This window comes from Peromyscus eremicus, chromosome 19 (assembly GCF_949786415.1).
Source record: "Peromyscus eremicus chromosome 19, PerEre_H2_v1, whole genome shotgun sequence".
Lineage (NCBI taxonomy): Eukaryota > Metazoa > Chordata > Mammalia > Rodentia > Cricetidae > Peromyscus > Peromyscus eremicus.
Window position 1 is genome coordinate 14299867 of NC_081435.1, and position 25230 is coordinate 14325096.

The 25230-nt window shown below is 46.8% G+C and overlaps 1 protein-coding gene across 3 annotated transcripts in view; it reads left to right on the forward strand.

The window, feature by feature from the left end:
- Mocos (molybdenum cofactor sulfurase) overlaps nucleotides 1–20177 on the forward strand; it is a 51169-nt gene extending 30992 nt beyond the window's left edge. For all 3 annotated transcript variants that reach the window (XM_059246475.1, XM_059246477.1, XM_059246476.1), the window contains 6 exons: nucleotides 1645–1723; nucleotides 5105–5229; nucleotides 9355–9460; nucleotides 13137–13275; nucleotides 18498–18602; nucleotides 19994–20177. In XM_059246475.1, coding sequence (XP_059102458.1) covers nucleotides 1645–1723; nucleotides 5105–5229; nucleotides 9355–9460; nucleotides 13137–13275; nucleotides 18498–18602; nucleotides 19994–20104 — 665 coding nt within the window. In that variant the 3' untranslated portion in view covers nucleotides 20105–20177. The remainder of the gene's footprint in view (nucleotides 1–1644; nucleotides 1724–5104; nucleotides 5230–9354; nucleotides 9461–13136; nucleotides 13276–18497; nucleotides 18603–19993) is intronic.
- The last annotated feature ends 5053 nt before the right edge of the window (nucleotides 20178–25230 follow it).

A 25230-nucleotide genomic window follows, 5' to 3' on the forward strand; every position in this document is an offset into this window, starting at 1 on the left:
GCACTGACCAGGCAGAGCAGCTGGAAGTGAGTAACCATGGCAATGCTAGGCTGTCAGTCAGGTTCTCTGATGTGCAGTCTGTAAAGAAAGATAGGAGACATGTAGCACTCGAGTACTCCATACTTTCTCGAGGAACAGTGACCTTAAAAGCATCTCAGGAACTAAACATAAACAGTTAGTTGGCTGAACCTTGAGTTTTGTTTCATAAAACTGAGGTTAGGAGTTGAGTATAGAGAGTTAGAATTTGTGTAGGTGGTTATGTCTTCAATGGTATCAGCCAGAGTTTTACAAGAGAAGAACTGCCACTAAAGTCACTTCATGCCTGACCTTGGTTCAATAACAAGACATCTGTCCTTGTGCGATTCATTTGCAGGGGCAACTATTCTGCTTTGAATTTGCTCTGAGGTCTTAAATCAGCTAATGGTGTAAAGAGCTGTCTTTGTAGCTGAGAATACTGTTACTTTCTTGTGTCAGTCTGAGCTATGAAAAATATCTTAGTATTATTTCTATTCATCAAAATTGTACAGTTTAAGAAGAAATCATCTACCTGACCATCCACAGATATACATGTGCCCAGAAAGTATAAAACACACCACCAATTGGCTGTAGGAAGAACCCCACTTTCACAGCATGGGGTAGATGACAGCGAGCCCTGTTGGGAGTGGTTCGCCTGCCTCTTTCCAAGGGAACAGTGCTATTGTTCTTGTGCTGTTCTGTCGTCCTTTCCTCTGTCTCAGACTCAGAGGTCCAGCTCTTCTCCACATGAGTGGTCTTGGAGGACATGACACAAACATGCTTGAGTCTCATCATCTGTTGATGTGATGTATTATGTTAGTAGATTATCTTGTCCTGAATTATCCTTGATGCTTTGAGAAAAAAAAATGCTACATGGCAATATGTTTTAATACTTTGCTGGCTTTGGATAGATAGTATCATGTTGATTTTTTTTATTGATAATGTTGAAATATGGCCTGTTTTAATTGTATACTTTCTGTTCAAATTCATTTACCAGGATGCTAATATGCTATTATTTAACCCATTACATGTGTATGTTAATCCTGTATATAAGTGGTGTATATACCAATTGAAGAACATTGGAACCCCTTTCCAATCCCATAAATGCAGCTGGTGCTTGAATCTAATCTGATTCTGGAATGTACACTCTCTGCCAGTATCTTACAGTATCATCCTGCCTGTCTATTTCTCCCATCCAAGTGCCACCCAGGCCTGACCCTGCTGCACTTTTGAGCCCAGATGAGATCAGATGCATTTGGGGCAGTATGGCCATGTACTGGCTGTCTGTTTCTAAATGCTTTAAGACAGCTTAGAGGACAATGACTTCAGAAGGTGGAGACTCATAGAGCAGAAAAATCTATCCAAGCAATTAGTGGAGGGTCCTGGGGACTGTGGATGTGATGGCGCAGTGTAGATGTTCCACCAGGAAGCTCCTTGAAGCACACACCATGGTGCGGATAGTGAGGAAGAAGATCTGTGCTATCGGTTTATAAGAGCCAGCCACTTTCCTCATCTAACTAAAGCCCAGCGTCATGAAACTGGATGTGTTTCCTAACAGTGAGCATTCACTTCCACAGTCATTCGTTTGGTGTGGTGCTCAATTTGCTTCTACCTTCTTCTGTTCATTAGGGATGGATCCTATAGAGGTGCCTCTTGAGGAAAACAGTGAACGGGCTCAGATTTGCCAGAGCAGAGTGTGTGCAGACAGGTGAGGCTCTGGAGCAGGTAACACGCATGGCCACAGTGGCCACAGGGAGGAGAGAGCTTTGCCCTACACAGTGGACCTCCTCACACCTTCCATTCTGCCTGCCACATACTCCACCCGACCATGCTGGCTTCTCCGTATCCTTCACACCTAAGCCGCATGCTTCCCTCTCAAGTCTGTATTTGCTGTTTTCTCTGCCTGCCGCGCTCTTCCCTATCTATGACTCCTAAGGCTTATTTCCTGCCCCCATCAGTCTCACTTTCAGCAGGAAAGTTTGGGCTCTAGAGCATCTCTATCCCTTGAGACCTAAATATGACCTGCACCTAAGAACATGGAATAGCAGATTTTTCCAATCAGGAAAAGTCTGTCCAAGCCAATACCAACCAACCTTCTCCTTCAATAATATATGCAACTATACACAGTTCACTAGAGACTTATATATAATAAGCAGGAGCTGGGAGACAATTAGGCCAAAAAAGTGCTTGCCACTCAAACATGAGGAAGAAGATGGGTGTAATGTTATGCCCTTTTAATCTCAGCATGGGGAGGAGAAGGCAAGTGATACCTGGTGTTTGCTGGCTAGCCAGCCTAGCCAAATTGATGCGTCCCAGGTTCCAGGAGAGACTCTGTTACAAAAACACGGGGTAGAGGATGGCTCAGTGGTTAATAACACTTGCTGCTCTTCAAAGGACCTGACTTTGGCTCCCAGTACCCACATGCTGGTTTATAACCATCTATAACTCCAGTTCCAGGGGACCTGACACCCTCTTTTGAGTTCAGCAGGCACCAGGCATGTAGGTGGTGTACATACATGCACGCAGGCAAATGCTCAGTTTCATAAAAATAAAAATAAATAAATCTTAAAAAGAGACATATACTTAACAAATTGAAATTTTTAAAGAAATAAAGGTGAATGGCTCCTGAGGAACGATACCCAAATTTGACCTCTGGTGTCCACACAGACACACATATGCTCATGTACCTACACACATATGTGTACCCCCACATGCAAACATGTATGCCTACCTACCCACCCATCACCCACCCCATAACTTCTAGACTGTGAATTATCTATTAATTATTGCAAACATTCTGATGGAAAGAAATACAGACATGTTCAGTAGACGGTGGCACTACGTGAATAGCAAATGTGTTTCCTTTGTAACTGCTGTGAATTCATGTGATGGGATTTGCTAAAGCTACATCCAAATTGAGGCATGACTATTCCAGTTACTTTTTCTTTTTTCTTCTTTTTCTTTTTTTGGTTTTTTGAGACAGGGTTTCTCTGTGTAGTTTTGCACCTTTCCTGGAATTCACTCTGTAGCCCAGGCTGGCCTCGAACTCACAAAGATCCTCCTGAGTGCTGGGATTAAAGATGCGCACCAACACCGCCTGGCGTCGGTTACTTTTTCAATGCTGTGACCAAACACTTGGGAAGAGCTCCATAGTGGGGCGGGGTTTATTTTGGCATATGGTTCGAGGGTTCAGTCCCTCATGATTGGGAAGGATTGGCGTCAGAGATGGCTGCTGCAGTGGCAGATGGAGTTCAAGGGTGCCCAATCAAAACTTGACAGGGAGAAGGCAGAGAAAGGGGAGTGTAGCTGTTGTAGTTTTCTCCTATCTCCCTCTTACAGTTAGGGACACCAGCCCCTGGGGTTGATGCTACCCATAATCAGGGTGTGGCTTCCTTCCCTCAGATGATCTCTCTGGAAGCACCCTCATGGAAACACCCTCACCGGCATGCCCAAAGGCGTGACTCACTAATGTCCCAGTGTTTTTATTCCAATCAACATGCCAGTCAGAATTAGCCACAGAGTCCCAATGTGACAGGCAAGAATCCCTCCAGGACTTTGAGTACTACACCACTAGGAAAGAAGAGAAAGGTGTTAATGTGATGTGGACGGCCAATTGCATGTCTTTCATCTTGGCAGCTGAGGTGTTGAGCACAAGCTACGTCTTCTCGCTAGTAGTATTTGTACCAATTTAACAGCTTTGACAATTTAAATATTCGTTCCAGTACATTTTCATCGGGACGATGAATTTCAGGCAAACATTTTTTCCATATTGCTATACTCAAACCTTCTGACAGAAAGAACTGTATTTACATAGGGATATGTGCAGTTATTTTCATTATTTATTTGTATGTGTGTGTGTGTGTGTGTGGATGCACGTGCCATAGCATATGTATGGAAGCCAAAGGAAAACTTGTAGGAGTTGGTTTTTTTCTTCTGCATTGTGGATTCTGGGGATGGACTCAGGTTGGCAGGCTTGACAGTAAGTGCCTTAGCCCACTGAGCGGTCTTGCCCGGCTAGAATATGTGCAGGGTTTTTTTTTTTTTTTTTTTGCTAGGTCATCAATTTCACTTGGCTGCAACAGAGACGAACACAGTGTTCTGGTTAACGATGCTTTTCCGACATCTGGAGGTTGGAGGCACTTCTGCTCAGAGGTCGATTGTGATGACTGTGATCTTGGTGTGGTTTCTGAAAGTATGAGGGACAAGAGCGCTGCAAACTGGTTTCTTGGTCTCTGGTCTTCCTGGAAAAGGAGCCAGCCATTTTCCCCAGTAGAATTTAAGTTTTCAACAATATCCGCTTTGTAACCCTGAGATACTGTGATCTCAAGGTGAGATGTGGCCTTCAATCTTTGTGATATACATTTTTAAAGATTCTAGGGTATTCTAGGGTTTTATTTTATTTCATGTGTATGTACATTGTGCATTCCTGGTGCCCTTGGAAGTCAGAAGAGAGCACCAGAACCCCTTGAGCTGGGGCTACAGACAGTTGTGAGCTGTCATGTGATCTCTGGGAACCAAACTTGGGTCCTTTGGAAGAACAGGAAGTACACTTAACAACTGAGCTGTTTCTCCAGCTATAAATCCCACAATTTAAAACACCAGATCAATAGATTTACTTACACTTCAGTACCTTATAGACACAGCAGTCAGTTTTGTGAACGAAACACATTAGCCCATGTGATCTGACTGGGAGAGAAAAGATTCCATCAAGCCTGTTGTAAAAACCAGGGCATGATTTTGGGCATAAGGCCTTATGAAAGGAAAATATCACTCTGGAAGTCTTAAACTCCGAGCTCTGTGCTCCCCAGTGTCAATCTTTAATACAAAGAAGATCTTTCGGAAAGGAGGGTTTGTAAAGCATTTGACCAGCTCTGAAAGCCTCCCACGAGCCCCCCATCTTAGATATTTTTGGGCCTGGGAGAGATCCCTGTCGCTTCCCAAGCCAACTGCTGCCTCAGGCTGCCTGCCAGTGGGGACTTTGTAATGTTTTATTTTGTGTTCTTATTTTAATTTGGCTATTTTCTATTTGAATAATTATTTGAAGAATTGCTGCATAAAAATTCACTGTTTTGTTTGTTTGTTTGACCAGGGTAAATACTTATGATTGCGGAGAAAACGTTTCAAGATGGCTGTCACAGTTTTTTGGCCGTCCATGTCGTCTAATCAAGCAAAGTCCTAACTTCCAGCGGAATGCCAGGAAGACACCTGGAAAAGGTATTCCACCGGGATGGAGTACTAAAGGGCTGGAGAACTAGTTACTCTGCATGTGTCATTCTCAGCCCAGGAAGTGGATTCCCCGGGCTGCGGGCTCCTGACTTCACCTTGTAGCTGCAGGACACACTGCAGGGTTCTAAGCTGGGAGTTTTGTCATCTCCCTTGAGGCTTGGGGTGCAGCTGCACCACAGGAGGAGACATGGGAACACAGAGCCACAGCTGGTGCCTGGGTGCAGCAGCGGAAGTGGGCACAGGGGAGAGAAGAGGCCTGGGGCCTGCACGGTATGGAACCAGAGCAGGATGGTGGCGCTTGTGACCGCTTCCAGGATGCCACTCCCAGTGCAACGCTCTCTGGGTCCCGCTGGAATTCTACCAGTTTTGTGTTTGGAGACTTTAGGAAAAAGATGAAGTTTCATTCTTCCCCAGAGTATTTTTACATTTTCATCTAAAGTTTTGAAGGTAGTTTAAACCGTTACAGAAGAGTATCTATAGAACATTTTATTTTTGTTTTATGTGCTTGCATGTGTCTCTGTGATTTGCTTGTACATATGTCTGTGCACATGTGTGTGTGGTGCCCTTAGAGGCCAGAAGTAGGAATCAGATCCCCTGGAAGTGGAATTTTTATAGACAGTTGTTAGCCACTGTGTGAGTGTCGGGAACGGCACCTGGGTCGTCTGGAAGAACAGCCAGTGCTCTTAACTGCTGAGCCATTTCTCCAGCCCTGCAGCACATTTTACTTAGTACGATATTGAGCTAAAACTTGTACAGGATTTTTTCCAACATATTTCAGTACTTTTTTTTTTTTTGGTTTTTCGAGACAGGGTTTCTCTGTGTAGCTTTGTGCCTTTCCTGGAACTCACTTGGTAGCCCAGGCTGGCCTCGAACTCACAGATATCCGCCTGGCTCTGCCTCCCGAGTGCTGGGATTAAAGGCGTGCGCCACCACCGCCTGGCATTTCAGTACTTTGATAGTTATTTGAATGTCATGGAAATTTAAATTTCATGAGTTTTCATTAAAATACATGAGTATGTGGACATAGCTGTATGTGTTTGTATGTATATGTATGTATGTTGTTCATATATATATATGTCTTTTTAGTATATATATGGTGTGTGTGTTAATGCATGTGTGTTTGTATGTATGTTGTGTGTTCATGTGTATGTATATGGTGTGCTGTGTAGTGTGTGTGTGTATGGTATGTGTATATGATATGTATGGTATGTGTATGTGTGTTTGTGCGTGTGCACCTTGCTTGAGGCAGAGTCTCTGGCTTACTCCTGCATGATAGACCTCAAGCTCCTGGGATTCTTCTAGCTTTGCCTCCCATCTCACCTGAGGCGTACAGGAATCACAGATGCACACCACTGCATCTGGCATCGCATGGGTCCTGACCATCTCAACTTCTGCCTCATGTCCGCATGGCAAGCACTTTACCACTGAGCTCTCTCCCCAGCCCGTGTGTAGGTCTTTGTTGTTGTTGTTTTTTCTTTGAGACAGGGTTTCTCGTTGTATCCCTGGCTGTCCTGGATCTCGCTCTGTAGACCAGGCTGGCCTCGAACTCACAGAGATCTGCCTCTGCCTTCAGAGTACCGGGACTAAAAGGCATGAGCCACCAACCTCTGCCTCCCAAGTGCTGGGATTAAAGGCATGTACCAACACACCCAGGTTTTTTTTTTTTCAAGAAAGAGTTTCTCTGTGTAGCCCTGACCATCCTGGCCATCCTAGAACTAGCTCTATAGATTAGGCTGGCCTTGAACTCAGGGATTCACCTGCCTCTGCCCCCCAGGCACTGGGATTAAAGGTGTGCCACCATGCCCAGCATTTTATTTCTTTCCTTTTCAAACTTGTGTTTCATTTCTTCTTGGTGGAATATTGCCTTAGAGTTATTTTATACATAGAAATATTTTATTGACCACCCCACATCTCTATAAAACTAAAAAAAATATAAATTAAAGCGTACAAAGACTTTGAAGTTTGCTTAGACCATCTGGGTCTAAGGGTTAGGAAATTACTTCTGGACTAAGTTCTTATAATTTTAACAGTGTCTAGTCAATCAAAACAACATAAATATATGATTATTTTGAAAAATAATTATTGAACATAAAGAACAAATCTTAGCACTCTCTTACAGGATAGCTGGGCTCTCGTTTGGTTCCCTCACTTGAGAGCGCTGTCATTTGTAGACAGACCTGGTGGTGCTCAGCACCCCTCACTCCTGGGAAATCTCATGAATCAAGAATTGCTGGGGAAGAAGGGACCCTGGTTAGCACACTGTCACTCAGCCTTTCTTCTGAGGTCGGTGACAGGAGCACAGGGTTCTAACATGAAAAGCCTTTCATGCCTGTCACTCGACAGCTTAATTAGGTCCTGCAGCCCCACAGCCAGTGAAGGGCTGGTCTGCACCTGACCTGTGGGAGGGTCTTTTGCCCAGGCTGTGGAGACGTTTCTTTCCCTGGTCCTGGTTCCAGGGTTTGAATGGGACTTTTGTTTGCTATGCTGGAGGTGGTCAGCCCCAGGGCAGTGTGCCTTTCCTCTGTGACAGGGGAGCCAGCCCTTTGTAGAGGATGATGTGGAGGCATCCCTTGTTAGGCAGACCAAAGAGGACAGTTGGAGTCGGACCACATACTCTGGAGATCACAGTCCCTGCTTGAAGATGCTCCATAGGCCCCGACCCAGCCAGCCCTTTTATCACCAGCTTGGATAAAAATAGAAGAATTTTATAGTTTCTTTCAATAGGTCCCCCCCCCCCTTACTTTTCAGGAGCTTTGAATCTTCTGTTTATTTCTCCATTAAGTACCATATGCAAATCCACTGGCTGTTAGAGCATCTTCTTCTGTTTATTGACAAAGACTGTCTGTCTGTCTGTTTGTTGTCTGTCTGCCTGTTTCTCTATGGTTAGGTATAGAAGGCCTTTGTGGGGCTGGAGAGATGACTCAGTGGTTAGAAGCACTGCCTGCAGAGGGACCAAGGACGCCACAAGAAAACCCACAGAATCCACTAACCTGGGCTCATTGAGCCTCACAGAGACTGAACTGACAACCAGGGAGCCTGCATGGGACTGACCTACGCACTCCGCATATATGTTATGGTTGTGTAGTCTGGTGTTCTTGTGGGACTCCTAACAGTGTGAGCAGAAGCTGTTTCTGACTCTTTCACCTGCTTTTGAGACCCTTTTCCTCCTACTGGATTACTTCATCCAGCCTTAATATGAGGGGAGGTGCCTGGTACTTATTGCAACTTGATAGGCCATGTTTGGTTGTTATCTTTGGGAGGACTGTGCTTTTCTGAAGGGAAATGGAGGAGAAGTGGATGGGGGAGGGGGAACTGCAGTTGGGATGTAATTTATGATAGACAAGTTAAAAAAAAAAAAGCACTGGCTGCTCTTCCAGAGGACCCGGGTCCGATTTCCAGCACCCACATGGTGGCTTACAACCATCTGCCACTCCAGTCTCAGGTGATCTAGTGCCCTCTTCTGGCCTCCATGGACATGTAGGCAAACACTCACATGAATTAATATACACATATATACATATGTATGTATGTATACATGAATACAACTGATGGAAGCTATTTGTAAGCCTGTATACACTGCAGGCCTGTCTGTCTTGCCCAGGGCAGGTAGGGTTCACTCTAGCCCTGTACTGTTGCTTCCAAGAATTGTCTCTGAGTCTGAGTGTGGTGGTGGAGCATGCCTGTAACCTGGGGAGGTAGAGGTAGGAGGACTGGGAACTTGGGGCCAGCCTGACCGTGCAAGAAGACCCTGCTTCAAGAACAAAACTCTTTGTCAGAATAAATTCACTTCAGTGTTTTATTATCTCTGGATTATTGGAAGCAGGGACCTAGTATATTCTAGGATCACCAGCCCTGGGATTACAGTGGGTGCTACCTAGAAGGGCTTTTTACCTGAGTGTTGGGGGTTGATTCAGGCCCCCATGCATGCGCAGCATGTTTTTTCTTCATCTGTCTTTGCAGAGGTCTGAGCCACGCTTAGAACAATCTTGCTTTCCCCAGCATTGACATTTTCCCTGTGTGGAAGGCATCTGCCTGTAGAAACCGCGGGCCTCAGGAAGGAGAGTCAGCGGCAATGCCCAGAAAGCAACCCTTCTCTCCCTGCTTCCCTTTCAGGGCCACCTCCTGGCACTGCTGCCACCCTGTCCCTGGTGAATGAGGCGCAGTATCTGCTGGTGAACACATCGAGTGTCCTGGAGCTTCAGCAGCGGCTAAATGCGAGGTTAGACCCTTTCCCTGCGGCCAGAAGACACTATAACTCTTTGCCCCTGGGGGGGGGGGGCTGGTGCCCACCTGGGGAGGGAAGATCTGGAAGTTGGTGAGTCCAGACCCTTGAGTTACAGGTGAGAAATGAGGCCCAGGGAAGTCAGTGAACCTTTGGGCAATTCTTGTTTGTCTACCCACCTGCCTGCCTGTTTCCTTCCTTCCTTCCTTCCTTCCTTCCTTCCTTCCTTCCTTCCTTCCTTCCTTCCTAAATTGAGTGTGTGGGCATGTGCACATGAGTGCATATATGTAACACAAAATCTAATTTGGTCTTTTAATTAAAAAACCCGGACCAGATATTGGGGTGAAAGCTGAAATATCAGAGAAGCAGAGCAAGCCACAGCCACTACCTCTTCCCTCACCAGTTCCTCGGCTGAAAGAACCTCTAGCTAAAAGGCCTCTAGCCAAAAGGGCTTCAGCTGGAAGGGGCTTCCTCTGCCCGGCTGGAGGTGCTTTAATTTATTACGTTATTGCTTTAATTTATAATTTGTTATTTTAGACAATAAGGGGAAGTGTGGTGGTATGTTATGTACCCTAATAAAATTTGCCTGAAGATCAGAGAACAGAACAAGCCACTAGATCAAACATAGATGCCAGGCAGTGGTGGCACACACCTTTAATCCTAGTACTTGGGAATCACACACTTTTAATCCCAGCACTACGATAATTGAGGCAGGAAATGGTATGGGTGGGCAGAGAAAGGTATATAAGGCGTGAGGAGACAGAAACTAAAGCCTTCTCGGCTGAGGAAGCTCATTCGGCTAGAGGTTTGTCGGCTGAGGCTTTTCAGGTTGAGGAGTCCTAGAGATACGAGGTGGCTTGTTCCTTTGTGTCTCTGATCTTCAGGCAAATTTTATTAGGGTATACAATATATCCCCACATATATAAGTATGAGGGTACACATGCATACACGTGGGTGTGGAGGCTAGAGATCAATCTCAGGTTTCTTTCTCAATCACTCTCCACCTTGTTTTTTGAGACAGGGTCTCTCACTGAACCTAGAACTCGCAGAGTAGGCCAGGCCAGCCGACTCTCAAGCCCCAGGGATCCCCCTGCCTCCACCTCTCCAGCACTGGGATTATAAGTGGGTGCCACCAAGCAAGGCTTTTTCCGTGAGTGCTGGGGATTGACACAGGTACCATCCAAACCATTTCCTCGGCCCCACTTCCTGCTAATAATTCTGAGTGTTCTCATTTACTGCCTGTGTCCATCAGCCTACCATTACTGGAGCAAAGGCTTGGGACAATCAACTTGTAGAGAGAATGCCTGTCTTCTGGGGTGCCAGTCATGATTGGTGGCCCATCACAGCAGGAGTACGTGGTGAGAGAATGGAGAAGAGCTGGGGACATGGACAGTTCCCTTTAAGGACATGTCTCTAGTGACCCAAGCACCTCCCAGTAGTACCAGCTCTTCAAGTTTCCACCATTTCTAGTGGTACGATGATGGGGATCCAGCTTCCACCATGGGCCTTTGAGGATATTTAAGGTCCAGACTATAGCATCCTCCATGGTCTCTCTAGACACTCTCATGAAACAGGGAGAACCCCAGCTCCAGGTTTAATTATTCTATTTCTACACCCTGTTTTAATTCGTTACCAGCTCGACCTGGTTTCATTGCCCACCCTCCTACTGTCCCTGTCTCTTAGGATTCCTGCCCTACTTCACACAAGGGGTGATTATAAAAGCATTTGGAGTGCGATTACAAGCAGCTTTTGTCTGTAAGATACACCTTCAGACACAGTGTCCCTGGCTGCTCGCTCTACCCAGTGCTCTCCTGAGGGCCCAGATGCTTTTAGGATACCTTCTCAAGTCTTGGGAAGTTCTGACCATACCAACTCCTCGTTTTTCCTCAGAGGAAACTCGGGTCTGGTAGTCAGGCAATTGATTAGAGAAAGTCATCCAGCTGTTCATCAGGCCACGGTGGACACAGACTTCTCATTCTTAGTCCTCAGGTCAGGGGGGTAGGTATGCACTCCTGGCACATCATGTGCCATGTGGTCTTGTACACACATGTTCACACCTTGAACACCTTGAACTCCTTGACTTTCACTCTTTGCTTGAGATTGGCTCTTGGAGTTTCTAGTCCTTTGAGAGAACACACAATAGGATTCCTTGGCTGTGGACCAAGTTTGTCTTCCTCAGGTATAGAATTGTGACATGGCTTTGGAGTTTCTGGTGTTCTGATTTTTCTCAGAACCAGGGGACCCTTCTCTCAGACACCCAGAACAGGAGAAAGTGGGTCCTTAATGTGGAAGGTTAGAGAAGACAGGCATGCTGAGACCCAGGTTTCTACCAGCGGGGCATATGTTTCCCACCAGCTGGTTTAGAGCGAGGCTGGCTGGCCCTGAATGACGTCATTGGTAAGAGACTGAGCCAGGGATTGGGGTTTCTCAGTATCCATATGCAGATTGATGGGCTCCCCCATTTGCATGGTAACAAAATAGCTTTCAGACAAGAAACCTTCCCTTTCTCAAAACACAAAGGAGTTTGTACCAACTTGGAAAGTAAATCCAGACTCGAAGGACTGAAAACTGAAGTCCTCTTGGGTTGCTGGAGGTACACATGGCTTGCAGTGAAGCTAGGCCAAGATCTCCCAGTCCCTGGCTTATATGTGACCCCTGCCATTCAGAAGGGATGTCACAATTTTTGACAATCCTATGTCAACCCACAGCCTTTCAGCTCTTTCCCCAGAGCACATTCTACCAAGCTCAGTGACTGTCTCCTGCCACTTCCCAGCATAGACCAACCTGGAAATTCTAGGAATTTGTGAAAGTATGCAAAGTGCAAAAAGTCCTAAGCCCATGGCACCGAGAAGTTTTACAGATGTGTGCCCCTGAGTCACCCCAGATCAAGTAGGGACCACACCCCACTTATATCTCATCTGAGCCAACCTGACCGAAGTCACCCTTGTTGAGATTTCTTTCACTGCACATAGTCTCGCTCATTCTTTGATATATCAGAGTGTGTGCTCCTGTGTTGGGGAGGTCTTAAGAACTGTTTTCAGTGTATTCCTCTGAATGGGCTGGGGTGTATGGGAACACAGAAAGTCATTTTGTAGAAGCTCGTGACAATAAACAACACTTTCAAACAGGAACTTTATAAGCTGGGCCTGGTGGTGCATGGCTATAATCATGGCACTTGGGATGCCGAGGCAGGGGGATTACATATTTGAGGCCAACCCGGGTAACATGGGGAGATCCTATCTCATTAAACAAACAAGGAATCTTATCCTCTATGATTTTTTTTTTCTTACGTTCTGGTCTTTGTGCTAAGCAGGTCTTTGTAGTTCAAGTACTGACAGTTCTTCTCTGACCATGTCCCGTCCCGTGTTATAGAACTGACACTTTCTGGAGACTTGTTCATTTTTACTCTGTCCATCTGGTTTCTTCAGCTAAGACTTATCCATCATTTGCCTCCTGTGGTCTTCTCCCTGGAGGTGAGACCATATCCTAGGGAGGGGCAGTGAATGTGTCTAACAGATGGGTGTGTCTTGCTCTTACACTCTGAGAGTTTTTTTCTGACCATCAGAGGATAATTGGCCTAGTCAGGGATGGGGAGCCAAGTGTGTAGAATTGTTGCCACAGTGTGTGCATCTGCTGTCTCTCTCCACTTACCCTTCTTGGTCTGTCTGAACAGTGACGAGCATGGAAAAGAGGAGTCATTCTCGGTGAAAGATCTCGTCTCCCGCTTCCGGGCCAACATCATTACCAAGGGAGCGAGGCCTTTTGAGGAAGAGGAGTGGGACGAGGTTTCCGTTGGCTCCTTGCATTTCCAGGTAAGTTTTAGGAGGTGGTTATCCTTCCTCAAAGGCTGCCGCTGACTGTTGATCTCAACTCCAGAACTGGATGGTGGCAGGTGCCCCTCTCTCCAGGTACCATTTTCTGTGAATCATGTTTGGGCTCGAGTCCGTTTTCTGGGAATGCTTGTGTCCTGGGAACATGTCCTCTTTAATGATGCTGGGTATCACTTTCCAGTGCCGTGGAGCTTGTAGGGGCGACTCAGAAGCCTAGGGACCCCTCAATGCCTTCTGTTGCTGTGCCTTCTCCCTTCCCTTCCCCTCTATTTTCCCTCTCTCTCCTCATCACCCTCCGTCTCCCCTTGGTCTGCTTTCTCTCCCCTCTCCTTCCTTCTTCTTCCTCCTCTTTTCCTCCCCTTTCTCTCTCCTCTCCCTTTCTCTCTTCCCTCCTCCCCCTCTCCTCTCCCTCTTCATCCCTACTCCCTCCTCTTTCTTTTCCCTTCTGGCTTCTGCCCTTAATGGCAGCCGGGGAAGAGATTATCGTTAAAGGCCCCAGGCCTTTGCAGTAGTCTTAAATATGAGAGAGATGGAAGGGAAACCCCACCCTAAACCTTTATTCCTCACATGACTGACAAACTCATGAGGTCTGTCTGCCTCTGAGCCTGCTCATCTCTCTGCCTCTGAGCTCGGCCTCCCCTCATCCAGGGACAAGCCACTCTCCTGCCTCAGGCCTTTGCCCCTTTGCCCCTTCTACTTGCTGTGTTGCTACTGGACATCGGCTTAGAGGTCACCTCGGTAGAAGCTGCTCAGGAATATGATTCTCCTTGACATGCCGCCTGCACCGTCCCCCCAGAGCACACACGGTGTGGATCATGTCTGCCTTTTTTTTCCCCAGCTTGCTTCTGGGACCTAGAGCATCCCGGCTGAGTCAGTGCCCAGTGAGTAATTGTTGGTGGAGGTAGACAGGAAAGATAAGGGTGAGCTGAAGGCTGGAGGGATGGCTCACTACTGGACAATGTGCTCAGCTCCTTAGTGGGTACAAGCTGATCCTACTGGAGGCTGGAGGGATGGCTCACTGCGGGACAATGTGCTCAGCTCCTCAGTGGGTACAAGCTGATCCTACTGATTGCAGGGGGTGTAACCTGGCTGTCACATGACTTCCTTGTGTCCAGGCTCTGTGCTTAAACGGAACACCAGTCTAACACGCAGAAAAAGCAGTTACAGTGATCTAAATTGCAATCAGTGGATCTCAGGTCTGGGGTGGGGATACCACAAAAGGACCTGACGGTCTTTCTTATCCTTGAACTCTGTAAGTTCTTCTCGAGGCAGTTACCGTCTTGAAAGTCATTCTCTTTTCTCTCCTGTAAGCCTGGTTCTGGCAGCGTCTTTCCTGCCGTTTTCCTGTATGCTGACCTCCTCTCCCATTCCTGTTCTCCATCACTGAATCTCTGCTGCTTTACCTGCTGGGCTCCAAGGTAGGCACTACATAGACCTTGTGAGATATTTGGAGAGAGAGAGGGAGGGAGGACCAAAGGGAGGGAGGACCAAAGGGAGGAAGGAGGAAGGAGGGAGGGGGAAGTAAACTGTTCCAGGATCACTATCAGGAACCCACCTGACAACAGCAGTACCGGTGTCTCCCCAGGGGCTGGGGCCGTAAACAGAAAAGGCACAAGAACCTTTCTGAGTGACATCTCAGCGTGCTTTGCTCTCTTTAGTTAACATTTCTAATGTTAAACTATGCATGCTCTTTGGCCTGGTAATTTCATTTTGAAGAAAACCACTGCTTAGATATTCTTGTGCGCTGGCTGGGGATGTAGCTCAGTGGTAGAGCACTTACCTAGTTCAGTCCCCAGTGGAGCACCCTAGGTTTGAGTCCCTAGTGGAGCAAAGCCGCTACTATTACCAGCAACATTGAGGCAAGTGTGGGAAGATAATGTGGTCATATTACTTATTGAAGTATTATTGTGTTATAAAAAATTAAGGAACATCCTAACTATGCTTAATACAGAGTTATTAATAAGATTAAATAAATTATGCTACATCTACACAATGCAGACAGTAAACAGCAAATAGGGCAAGATTCAGTTAATTCTGCATCTTTCAAAAACAAACCCTTAGAACCTGTCTGCCGACGGCAGTAGGTGCTGCAGCAGTTGCCCTGGGACTGGAGCATCTCTGTGAGAAAGCGGATTTTACTGGATGCCACGAAGCCATCACTACTTTATACATGTTAGTTCAACCTCACTTGGGGAAACTGATCCTTAAAAATTCCAAATAGGGGCTGGAGAGATGGCTTAGTGTTTAAGAGCACCGGCTGCCCTTGCAGAGGACCCAGGCTTGGTTCCCATCTAAAACAAACAAACAAATCCAAATAGGAGAGTGGTATGGATTATGACCTTCACTAAAAATTATCGACAACATGTTGGCTGTTTTTCTTATTGTGACTGGATACCTGACAAGGAACAGCTTGAGTGAGGAAGGGGTTGTTTGGGCCCATGGCGTCAGGGTAGATACAGTCCATCAGGGAGGGAAGGAGTGGTGGGGGAAATGGCTTTCAGAGGTAGTGGCAACAGTGAGGCTGCTTGCTCATATCTGGGCCAATCAAGGAACAGTAAACAAAAAGCTAGGGCCAGCTAAAGGTCCACCCCAAGTGACCCACTTCCTCAGAGCCGCTCCATATCGTAAAGGGCTACAATTTGCCAAAATAGCACCCCAGGAGGGGATTTTACATTCATAGCACAACGGGAGCTGAGTCCTTAGAAACTATTTCATGGTTTTGAAGAGCGAAGAACGTCAACTCGGACAGGCCAAGCTTTCATCCTGGTAATTTCAAAGTGTGAGGAGGAGGAAGAAGAGGAGTTCTCCATGTACTGACATGGAAGGGTACCCACTGTGCCGCGTGATGGAAGGGGACCCAGGGAGCCTCTCAGATGTCCGTGTTCTTCCCACAAAGGTGTAGAGGTATGGCTGGGCACAGGCCTCAGCTGGGGGTGACCTCCAGCCTTGTAGCAGCCCCTGTCTCTGAGGATGGGGAGGTTGTACTGGCTCCTTTTCTGGTGGCTGTAGTCTCTGAGAAAGCAACTTACGTGAGGAAGGGTTAATTTCAGTTTACAGTTGGAGGGGACAGTCCACCATGGTGAGGAAGACAGCAGAAGTGAGGAGCCGCTCACCCTGAGTCCACAGGAAGTGGAGAGCAGTGTGGATGCTGGTGCTCAGCTGTGTTTCTCCTGTTCTTAAGTCTGGGACCCCAGCCCATGGAACGGTGGCACTCCATTTAGGGTGGGTCATCCCACACCCACTAGCCCAACCTAGAAACTCCCTCATAGATGCGTTTGGCGGTGAGTCTCTGAGATAAGCCCAGATCCTCTCAAGTTGCCGTCTATTTACCACAGTAGGGACAATAGCTGCTGACTTTTTTCATTTAAATCTGCATGTGTTTGTGTTTGACTTATTTTTCAACAGGCATTTATAACAGTAAATGCTTTTTAAAGATACCAATTAAAAGAAAACTAAGAAAGACTTAAAAAGGAAATGTGCATATATGTGTATGTGCTTATATAAAAGAATATCTGGCCAGTGTCCCTACTGCCATCTCAGAGACTTTTCCGAGCATCTTTTCAACAAAATGACTAGATTTTGACACAAAGTGTTGTCTGTGAGGAGAAACTGGCTTGGGCCTGGGCCTGGAGGCTGCTGCTGGTCCCTGACATCCCTTCTGCCGGCTTCCCGGGAGACGCTCTTTCCCAGGGTAACTAAGAGGGTCTGCAAACTGAGCTGAGCTGGCCCCTGGTCTCAGGAGTGAGTGTTCCCACTTGAGCATGATGGTGTGCCGGATACGGGCTTGGCATCCTTCAGATAGTGTCTGGACTCCTGGATAAATCCAGCTAAACGGTTGGATGAGGGAATCCATCTTAGTTGGGTGTTGTAAGCAGTTCTTCCTTGCACTCTCTGCCACTCACAGGGCCTGGGAACGTGGAGCTCAGAACCACACAGACATTATTTCCCAGTGGATGGATGCCCATCAGCTAGAGTGTACACTACAGCACAAGCCAAGGCTCAGCTACATTAGTGAGTGCTTCTAATTTTAGTGAATAATGCTTACTCACGAATAAGCAGAGGCACAAATGTCTATGGGGACCTAGTGGCTGACACGGTGGTCCCAGCTGCTCAAGAAACTAAGGCAGGAGGATCACTTGAGTTCAGGCATTCGAAGCCAGCCTGGAAAACATACTGAGACTCTGTCTTTTACAAAAGCACTTCTGCATCTTATGTGTGTAGTAAAAGAGCAATCTTATTACTGCTGAGATGTAAACTTTTGGTTAGTATTTATGTTTTTTCTTGTTATTAAAGTGATAAAGGTACATGGCCAATAACTACTGAAGTTCTCTTATACCGTATGACCTATGCCAAGCATCTGGATGTTCTTTTATGTATTGTTGTGTGGGGTATGTAGGTATGTTTATTTGTAGATACACATAAAATATACATATACCTTGCTTTCTGCTTCAGCTACAAAATATGAGTATTTCCCCATTTTATTTAAAGGTCTTTGTGATTTTTTTTGTTGCTTTTTAAGAGTCTTATGTAGCTCAGGCAAGTGTCAGACTTGCTGTGTAGCTGAGGATGAACTTGCATTTCTGATCCTTCTGCCTCCACCTTCCGAGTGCTGGGATTATAGATGTGCCTCACCACACCTGTTTTGTGCAGGGTTGGGGGTGGAACCCATGGCTTCATGCATGCGGGCAAGTACCTAGCTCACTGAGCCACATCCCCAGCTCCTTGTAAATGAATGTTAATTCTTGTGGCAAGCATCACATAGATGTGTTATCTTCAATACTGTGTGATGTCTAAGATACAAGTTTTCCATACGGTCAGCAATATGAGGACAAATCCCTGCTTGTGATTCTGTGTCTGTATGTCTACTTCCTCTGTAGGTTAAATCTTTATGTGGATGGTTGGTGCTCAAAGCTTGCGGTGCCCTGGGCCTGGCTCGGTGCTGGTTTCTGTTTGTCTTTGCAGTTCCGAACGTTTTCCTTCCTCAGATTCCTCCCACCTCTAGGAACCATCGAGATTGTCTTCCATTCCTTTCCTTCTCTCCACTGCTCTTATGCAGTAGCCTTTCAGCCCTCAACCCTACATAGGCCATTCCCAGAAAGCGCTGCAATGAGGGGCCGCTTCTGTGTTCAGAGTTTGGCCGTATGTATGTGATTCCACCCTGCAAAGTGTGAAGGCCTCATCACGGTTCCCTTCTCCTCTGCCAGGTCCTGGGGCCTTGCCACAGGTGTCAGATGATCTGTATTGACCAGCAAACCGGGCAGAGGAACCAAGATGTTTTCCAGAAGCTTTCTGAGAGCCGGGGGAGAAAGGTAGGTATGTGTGCCCAACGTGGCACCCCATTGTAAGATCTTGGCATGCAACTATATTGATAGGAGTGCTGAGTAGTTTTCAGCAGTGGAGGTTTGTTATTCTTCTCAAAGCCAATGCTTTAATCAAGGTCCTGAGCTTGCCCGTGGTTCCCTGTTATTTTCCTTGCCATTCAACGTCTCATCCAGTGTTGGTTATTGTTTTATTATAAGCATTTTAATGTTCTCAGAGCTCTTTTTTTTAAAAGATTTATTTATTATGTTTACAGTGTTCTGCCTACACACCAGATCTAATTGTAGATGGTTGTGAGCCACCGTGTGGTTGCTGGGAATTGAACTCATGACCTCTGGAAGAGCAGCCAGTGCTGTTAACTTCTAAGCCATCTCTCCAGCCCCCCCATGCTCTCAGATATTATTGAAGATAGAAGGACTATAAAAATAACAGGGCTGGGGATGAAGCTCAGTGGTAGAGTGCTCAATCACCCTGCATGTACCAGGGTCTGGTTTCCATCCCTACCAGCTCAAGAAAAAAACATAATTCTACTATCCTGATCACTATTTTCTTCACCACAGAGATCTCATAAAAAGGTCAGATAGCTCCGTGGGTAGAGGATCTGTTGAGAAGGCTCAGTAAAGTTCATGATACCAAGCCCGGCAGCTCATCTTCTTGGAGGTTAAAATGACTCAGTGTTGCTGTTGTAGACTCTCGATTATAAGAGCTGAGTGTTTAATATATTGATTCACTCTAGAAGCATTTATTTTTAGCTTTACATTTTCTGTTAGGCTTTGTGAAGAATTCCAGTGAGACTCTTAAAGCATTCTTGAAGCCGGGTGTGGTGATAACTCCTAGATCCCCAAGGAGGCTCAAGGACATCCATGGTTACATAGAGTTTGAGGTTGCCCTGTATTACAATGAGGTCCTGTCTCAAATAAATAATAGATAAATAGGCTGGGGAGATAGCTCAGTCTGTAAAATGCATGCCTTGCAAGCTCAAGAGCTCACACAACAGACACACACACACACACACACACACACACACACACACACACACACACACGCTGAAAAAAATAGAGCTGGACTGGACACTTTGACACATGCTTGTAATCCCAGATCTGAGAAGGTAGAGCAGGCAGACTCCTGGGGCTCTCCAGCCAGCCTGCCCTACCTGGTGAGCCACAGACCTATGAGAGACCCTGTCTCAGTAAACAAGGTGGACAGACGGCATCTGAGAAACAACAGCCAGGGTTGTCCTCTGGCCAACATATGCACACATGTGTACCTGTACACACACGAGCACAGGCCTCTGCATGCTGGGATGCTGGGATTAAAGGCATGCGACAGATGATTTTAACTTTTAAAATAATGTGGCCTGTGACTGTTGTCTCAATCGCAGGTGAACTTTGGTGTGTACCTGATGCACGCGTCCTTGGATTTATCCTCTCCATGTTTCCTGTCTGTGGGATCTGAGGTGCTTCCGGTGTTGAAAGAGTGTGGAGTGTCCTGATTCACCTGCTTCCCAGAAACACCTGAGTGTTATCTCCTTCTTCCCCAGAGAGCATTAAAGTTTCTCTTTACAACACTGTCTACCATTATTGAGACCCACAAACTTGATTCAATAGAACTTAATCTTAGAATGAACACTCTTTGCCTTTGGAGGTTGAACCCACTCTTTTTTTTTTTTTTTTTTCTGAGACAGGGTTTCCCTGTGTAGCTTTGCGCCTTTCCTGGAGCTCACTTGGTAGACCAGGCTGGCCTCGAACTCACAGAGATCCTCCTGGCTCTGCCTCCCGAGTGCTGGGATTAAAGGCGTGTGCCACCACCGCCCGGCGGTTAAACCCACTCTTGACCTGACGTCTCTGCTCACCCGCACTGACCAGGCTCAGCAGAGGTCTGCTGTGCCCACACCTAAAAAGGCTCCCTCACATCTCACATATCCAAAGAATGAGCAGTCGTAGTCAATGAAATTTTTCATGAGACTCAGGAGATTAATTTTTCTAATAGTTTATTGTGCTGAGTGGTGGTGGCCCACACCTTTAATCCCAGCACTTGAGAGGCAGAGGCAGGCAGAGCTTTGTGAGTTTGAGGCCAGCCTGGATGACAGAGCGAGTTCTAGGACAGTCAAAGCTACACAGAAGAATCCTGTCTCAAAAAAACAAAAAAAAAAAGTTTATTGAGTACATTGCAATATTGCAAAAGGTGATCAGGCTGGCAGAAACTAGAATACACTGCCTAGCTTTCAATCTATATATTTTTAATGGCAGGGATTGAGACAGGTTTTCTTTTTCTCAGGCTGGTTGATTTTCCTGCCTTCACCTCCCATATTCTGGAATGTGCTACCATATCATATCCAGCTTGATTTATGTATTTTGAAAGTGTGGTGTATTTATTTTAGTGTGTTCACACTTAAGATTTCTGTTTTTCTCTTGTGTTTTTAATTTTTTATTTTTAGACAGGGTTTCAATGTCTGGTCTAGAACTTACTCTGTAGAGCAGGCTGGTCTTGAACTCATGGAGATCTGCCTGCCTCTGCTTCCCAAGTGTTAGGATTATGCCACCACACCTGGCTTCTACATCTTTTTGATGGACTGGGTTTTTTCTTTTATATATGATATTTTTTTGTCCCTAGTATTTTTTTTTCAGCTTTCTAATATATCATGTTGATGTAGTTTATTTCTGGGAATTATTCTGAGAATCCTCTCATGAATAAATATCAATCCTGAAATTCTCGAAAAAGGATCAGACTTGGTGTATGTAGCAAGTGTGACTTTGCACATCCCAAGTGTGTGCTTAATTCTCCCCCTTGTCACACTTGCTAATGTTTGTGAATGGGTGACATCAGCAAGCACTGTGCTACACGCTTCACAGATCTACCTTTGTTTCTCCCAAACACCCCACGGAGATAGTCAGAGAGGTGAAATGACCCAGTGAAGGTGAGAACACAGCACCCAGCAGAGACCAGAGTGAGCCAGGTCCTCACTCTCCACTGCTGGGGTAAACTGCCGCCTCATGATTGTGAGCAACATTCTAAGCACTTCAGGTGGATTAAATCATGTGATCCTCTTGAAGATGGTTATGAGGAATTTACTAGCCTCATCTCTGTTTATAGATGAGAAAACTGAGACCAAGATTAGTTGCTTACCTAGGTTCTTGAACTGGTGAGTGATAGGCCTGGGATCTGAGGGACTGAATGAGATCTGAGGGGCTGAGGTCTGAGGGGGTGAGAGCTGAGGGCTGAGATCTGAGGGACTGAATGAGATCTGAGGGGCTGAGGTCTGAGGGGGGTAAGGTCTGAGGGGTGAGATCTGAGGGGCTGAGATCTGAAGGACTGAATGAGATCTGAGGAGCTGAGGTCTGAGGGGGTGAGATCTGAGGGCTGAGGGCTGAGGGCTGAGGGGCTGAGGTCTGAGGGGGTGAGATCTGAGGGGCTGAGGGGCTGAGGGCTGAGGGGGTGAGATCTGAGGACTGAGGGGCTGAGGCCTGAGGGGATGAGGTCTGAGGGGATGAGATCTGAGGGGCTGAAGCCTGAGGGGCTGAGATCTGAGGGGCTGAGGTCTGAGGGGCTGAGATCTGAGGACTGAGGGGCTGAGGGCTGAGGGGCTGAGATCTGAGGTCTGAGGTCTGAGGGGGTGAGGTCTGAGGGGGTGATATCTGAGGGGGTGAGGTCTGAGGGGGTGAGATCTGAGGGGCTGAGGTATGAGGTATGAGGGGGTGAGGTCTGAGGGCTGAGGTCTGAGGGGGTGAGGTCTGAGGGGCTGAGATCTGAGGGCTGAGGTCTGAGGGGCTGAGATCTGAGGTCTGAGGTCTGAGGGGGTGAGGTCTGAGGTCTGAGGTCTGAGGGGCTGAGGGCTGAGGTCTGAGGTCTGAGGAGGTGAGATCTGAGGGGCTGAGATCTGAGGGGGTGAGGTCTGAGGGGGTGAGATGTGAGGGCTGAGGTCTGAGGGGGTGAGGTCTGAGGGGCTGAGGTCTGAGGGGCTGAGGGCTGAGGGGGTGAGATCTGAGGGCTGAGGTCTGAGGGGCTGAGGGGGTGAGGTCTGAGGGGGTGAGATCTGAGGGCTGAGGTCTATAGTTTGTGCTTGAATCACTTCCCTCTGATCACTGTTGCTTAATAGCAAGTGGATTTGCTTCAGATGCACGTGGAGCATGGTAAGAATAAGCCCCCGTGAGCGATTTTCTCCCCTGGGGCACCTCCCACTGTAACAGGACAAGCCCAGTGGGCCTGGTGGTTCCTGTCAACCAATCACAACATGACGGTGCTTTGACTAGCCGTCCAGGGACAGGGGTACATCTAGGAGAGGTGAGATTGGCCTGGGGGAGGAGAAGTCCCACGGAGATGGACAGGACAATGCCATCACCTGTCCAAGCTTCAGTTTCCTGGTCCTCTTCTACCTACAACTGTCTCTGGTCTCAAGGACCTTCAGGCACGTCCAAAAGTGGCATTTGCTGTCTGGAGTGACAATGCCTTGGTTAGATGATGCCATCAGGACCAACTGTGTGCTATTTTCCCTGCCATACTGAAGTTGTGATGGTTTAAGTTGTCGACTTGACAGGACCTAGGATCACCTTGGAGATCGCCTCTGGACACACCTGTGAGGAGGGATTGTCTAGGTTAAGGGGTGTGTGCCTACCCCAAATGTGGGCAGCCCTATCCCATAATAGCCTGGGGTCCTGAACTAAACAAAAAGGAGAAAGTGAGCTGAGCACCAGTATTCTTCTCTCTGCTTCCTGACTGGATGCATTGCCACCAGCTGCCTCACACTCCCACCACCTTTTTTCCCTGTGCTGTGTGGATTTTATACCCTGCAACTATAATCCCAAATAAATGCTCCTTTTTCTTAAATTGCTTTTGTTGTGTATTTTGTCACAGTAACAAGACAAGTAGCTGTGGGATATTCCTTTACACTGTGTGAATATATGTCACCGTGATTGACTTAATAAAAAAGCTAAACAGCCAGTAGCTAGGCAGGATTTTTGGAGGGCAGAGAGAATGCTGGAAAAAAGAAGGGTGGAGTCTGAGGGTCGCCAGCCAGACTCAGAAGAAGCAGTATGGAAAGTATATAGATGAGCCTCAGGGCAGCACATAGATGAATAGAAGTGGGTTAATTTAAGTCGTAAGAGACAGCTAAAAACAAGCCCAAGCTATCGGCCGAGCTTTCATAATTAATAAGGAGTCTGTGTGGTTATTTGGGAGCCAGTGGTCCCTGATGAAAAACTACAAGTAGCTAATGCAGAGGTGGTGGGTCACCAAGGAGAGAAAACACAGGCTCAGGGGTCTAGAGGACCCAGTGACCCATTGTGGGGACTGAAATCTTGGTTGGGACTTGTGGATCCTTAGGGACCTGGCAGAAGCCCAAACCTTCTTCGGTAAGTATTGTTTCAAGCACCTGGGATTTCTGAGAAAGGCTGGGCCTCTTCTGTCACAGGGCCAGTTCAGAGAGCACGTGGAAACAGAAGGGATGGAAGGTAGGCTCCACCCGGCAGCCTCTTTTTAATCCTCTCTTCTGTGCTAGCAGAATTAATGTCCACATATTTCACTTTACAAATCCCCAAATTAAAATCGTGGCATGGCATTCTGTCTCCGAATAAGTGACAGAACATCTCTAAATCTCATCAGGAAACCACAGCTCTTATAAAAATCAAAGGTGACTGCACTGTGTGTAGGACAGGATCTTAAAATGCCTAAGTCAAGCCACGTCTGCCACCTGGGGGCAGCGTTAGGTCAGTCCAGGGTTTTTTCTTCCCGGCACTAGTTCAAACTGGGTCAGCAAATCTCAACAGTCAGTGACAGGGAGGGTTTTCGGACTCCGAGGAAAACTGCATTACTGGTGGTGGAGTCCTTCCGAAGCTACTTCCTGAATTATTGCTTCAGCACCTTACTTTTCAATCTACTTAGCAGGAACCAGTCTTTTGGGGTCTGTTTTTCTTAGGTCTCTGCTTTTTTTTTGTTTTGCTTTGTTTTTCCTTCAAGGATATGGCTTTGAACTGACTGCTTTGTCTAGCCTGTTCCTGTCTGCCGCCTCCCTTTCTGTGTATACATGTGTGACTCCATACATGTGCTCAAGTGTGTGTCTCTATAGAGGTGCATGCATCTAGGTGGTGGAGCATGTATTTCACTGGTAAAATGACGGCTGCAGCTTCATCTTGGGGTCCTCAGGTCTATTTGCAAATTTGTGGCTTTGCTTTTATCTCTGCAGGAGCAGAATCTACTACCCAGTTTCCGAGTCATGGGTGGTCCTGACTGACTTTGTGTCTAACCCCGTTAAAAGTTGTCAAATGGATGCTGATTTTTTTGTTGTTGTTATTTTATTTATTTAATTTTGTGTGTGCCTGAGTATGTGGAAGTCAGAGGACGACTTGTGGGAGCTGATTCTCTTCTTCCACCGTGTGGGTTATAGGGAGACAAGGCAGGTGATAAAGCTTGACCGGCAAATTTACCTGCTGAGTTATATCGTTTAGCAGCAGCTCAAATTTTGAGTCCAGGGATCAAGAGACTGTACAGCACCTGCTCTTGATTCTTAGAATCTGCCTCAGTCTGCAGAGTTCGTGTGAGGAATACTGATCTGGCCTCCCACGAGAAACCGTATGAAATAGAGATGAGCTATCTCCCAGAAGTCCTCCACAGCAACCAGCTGGC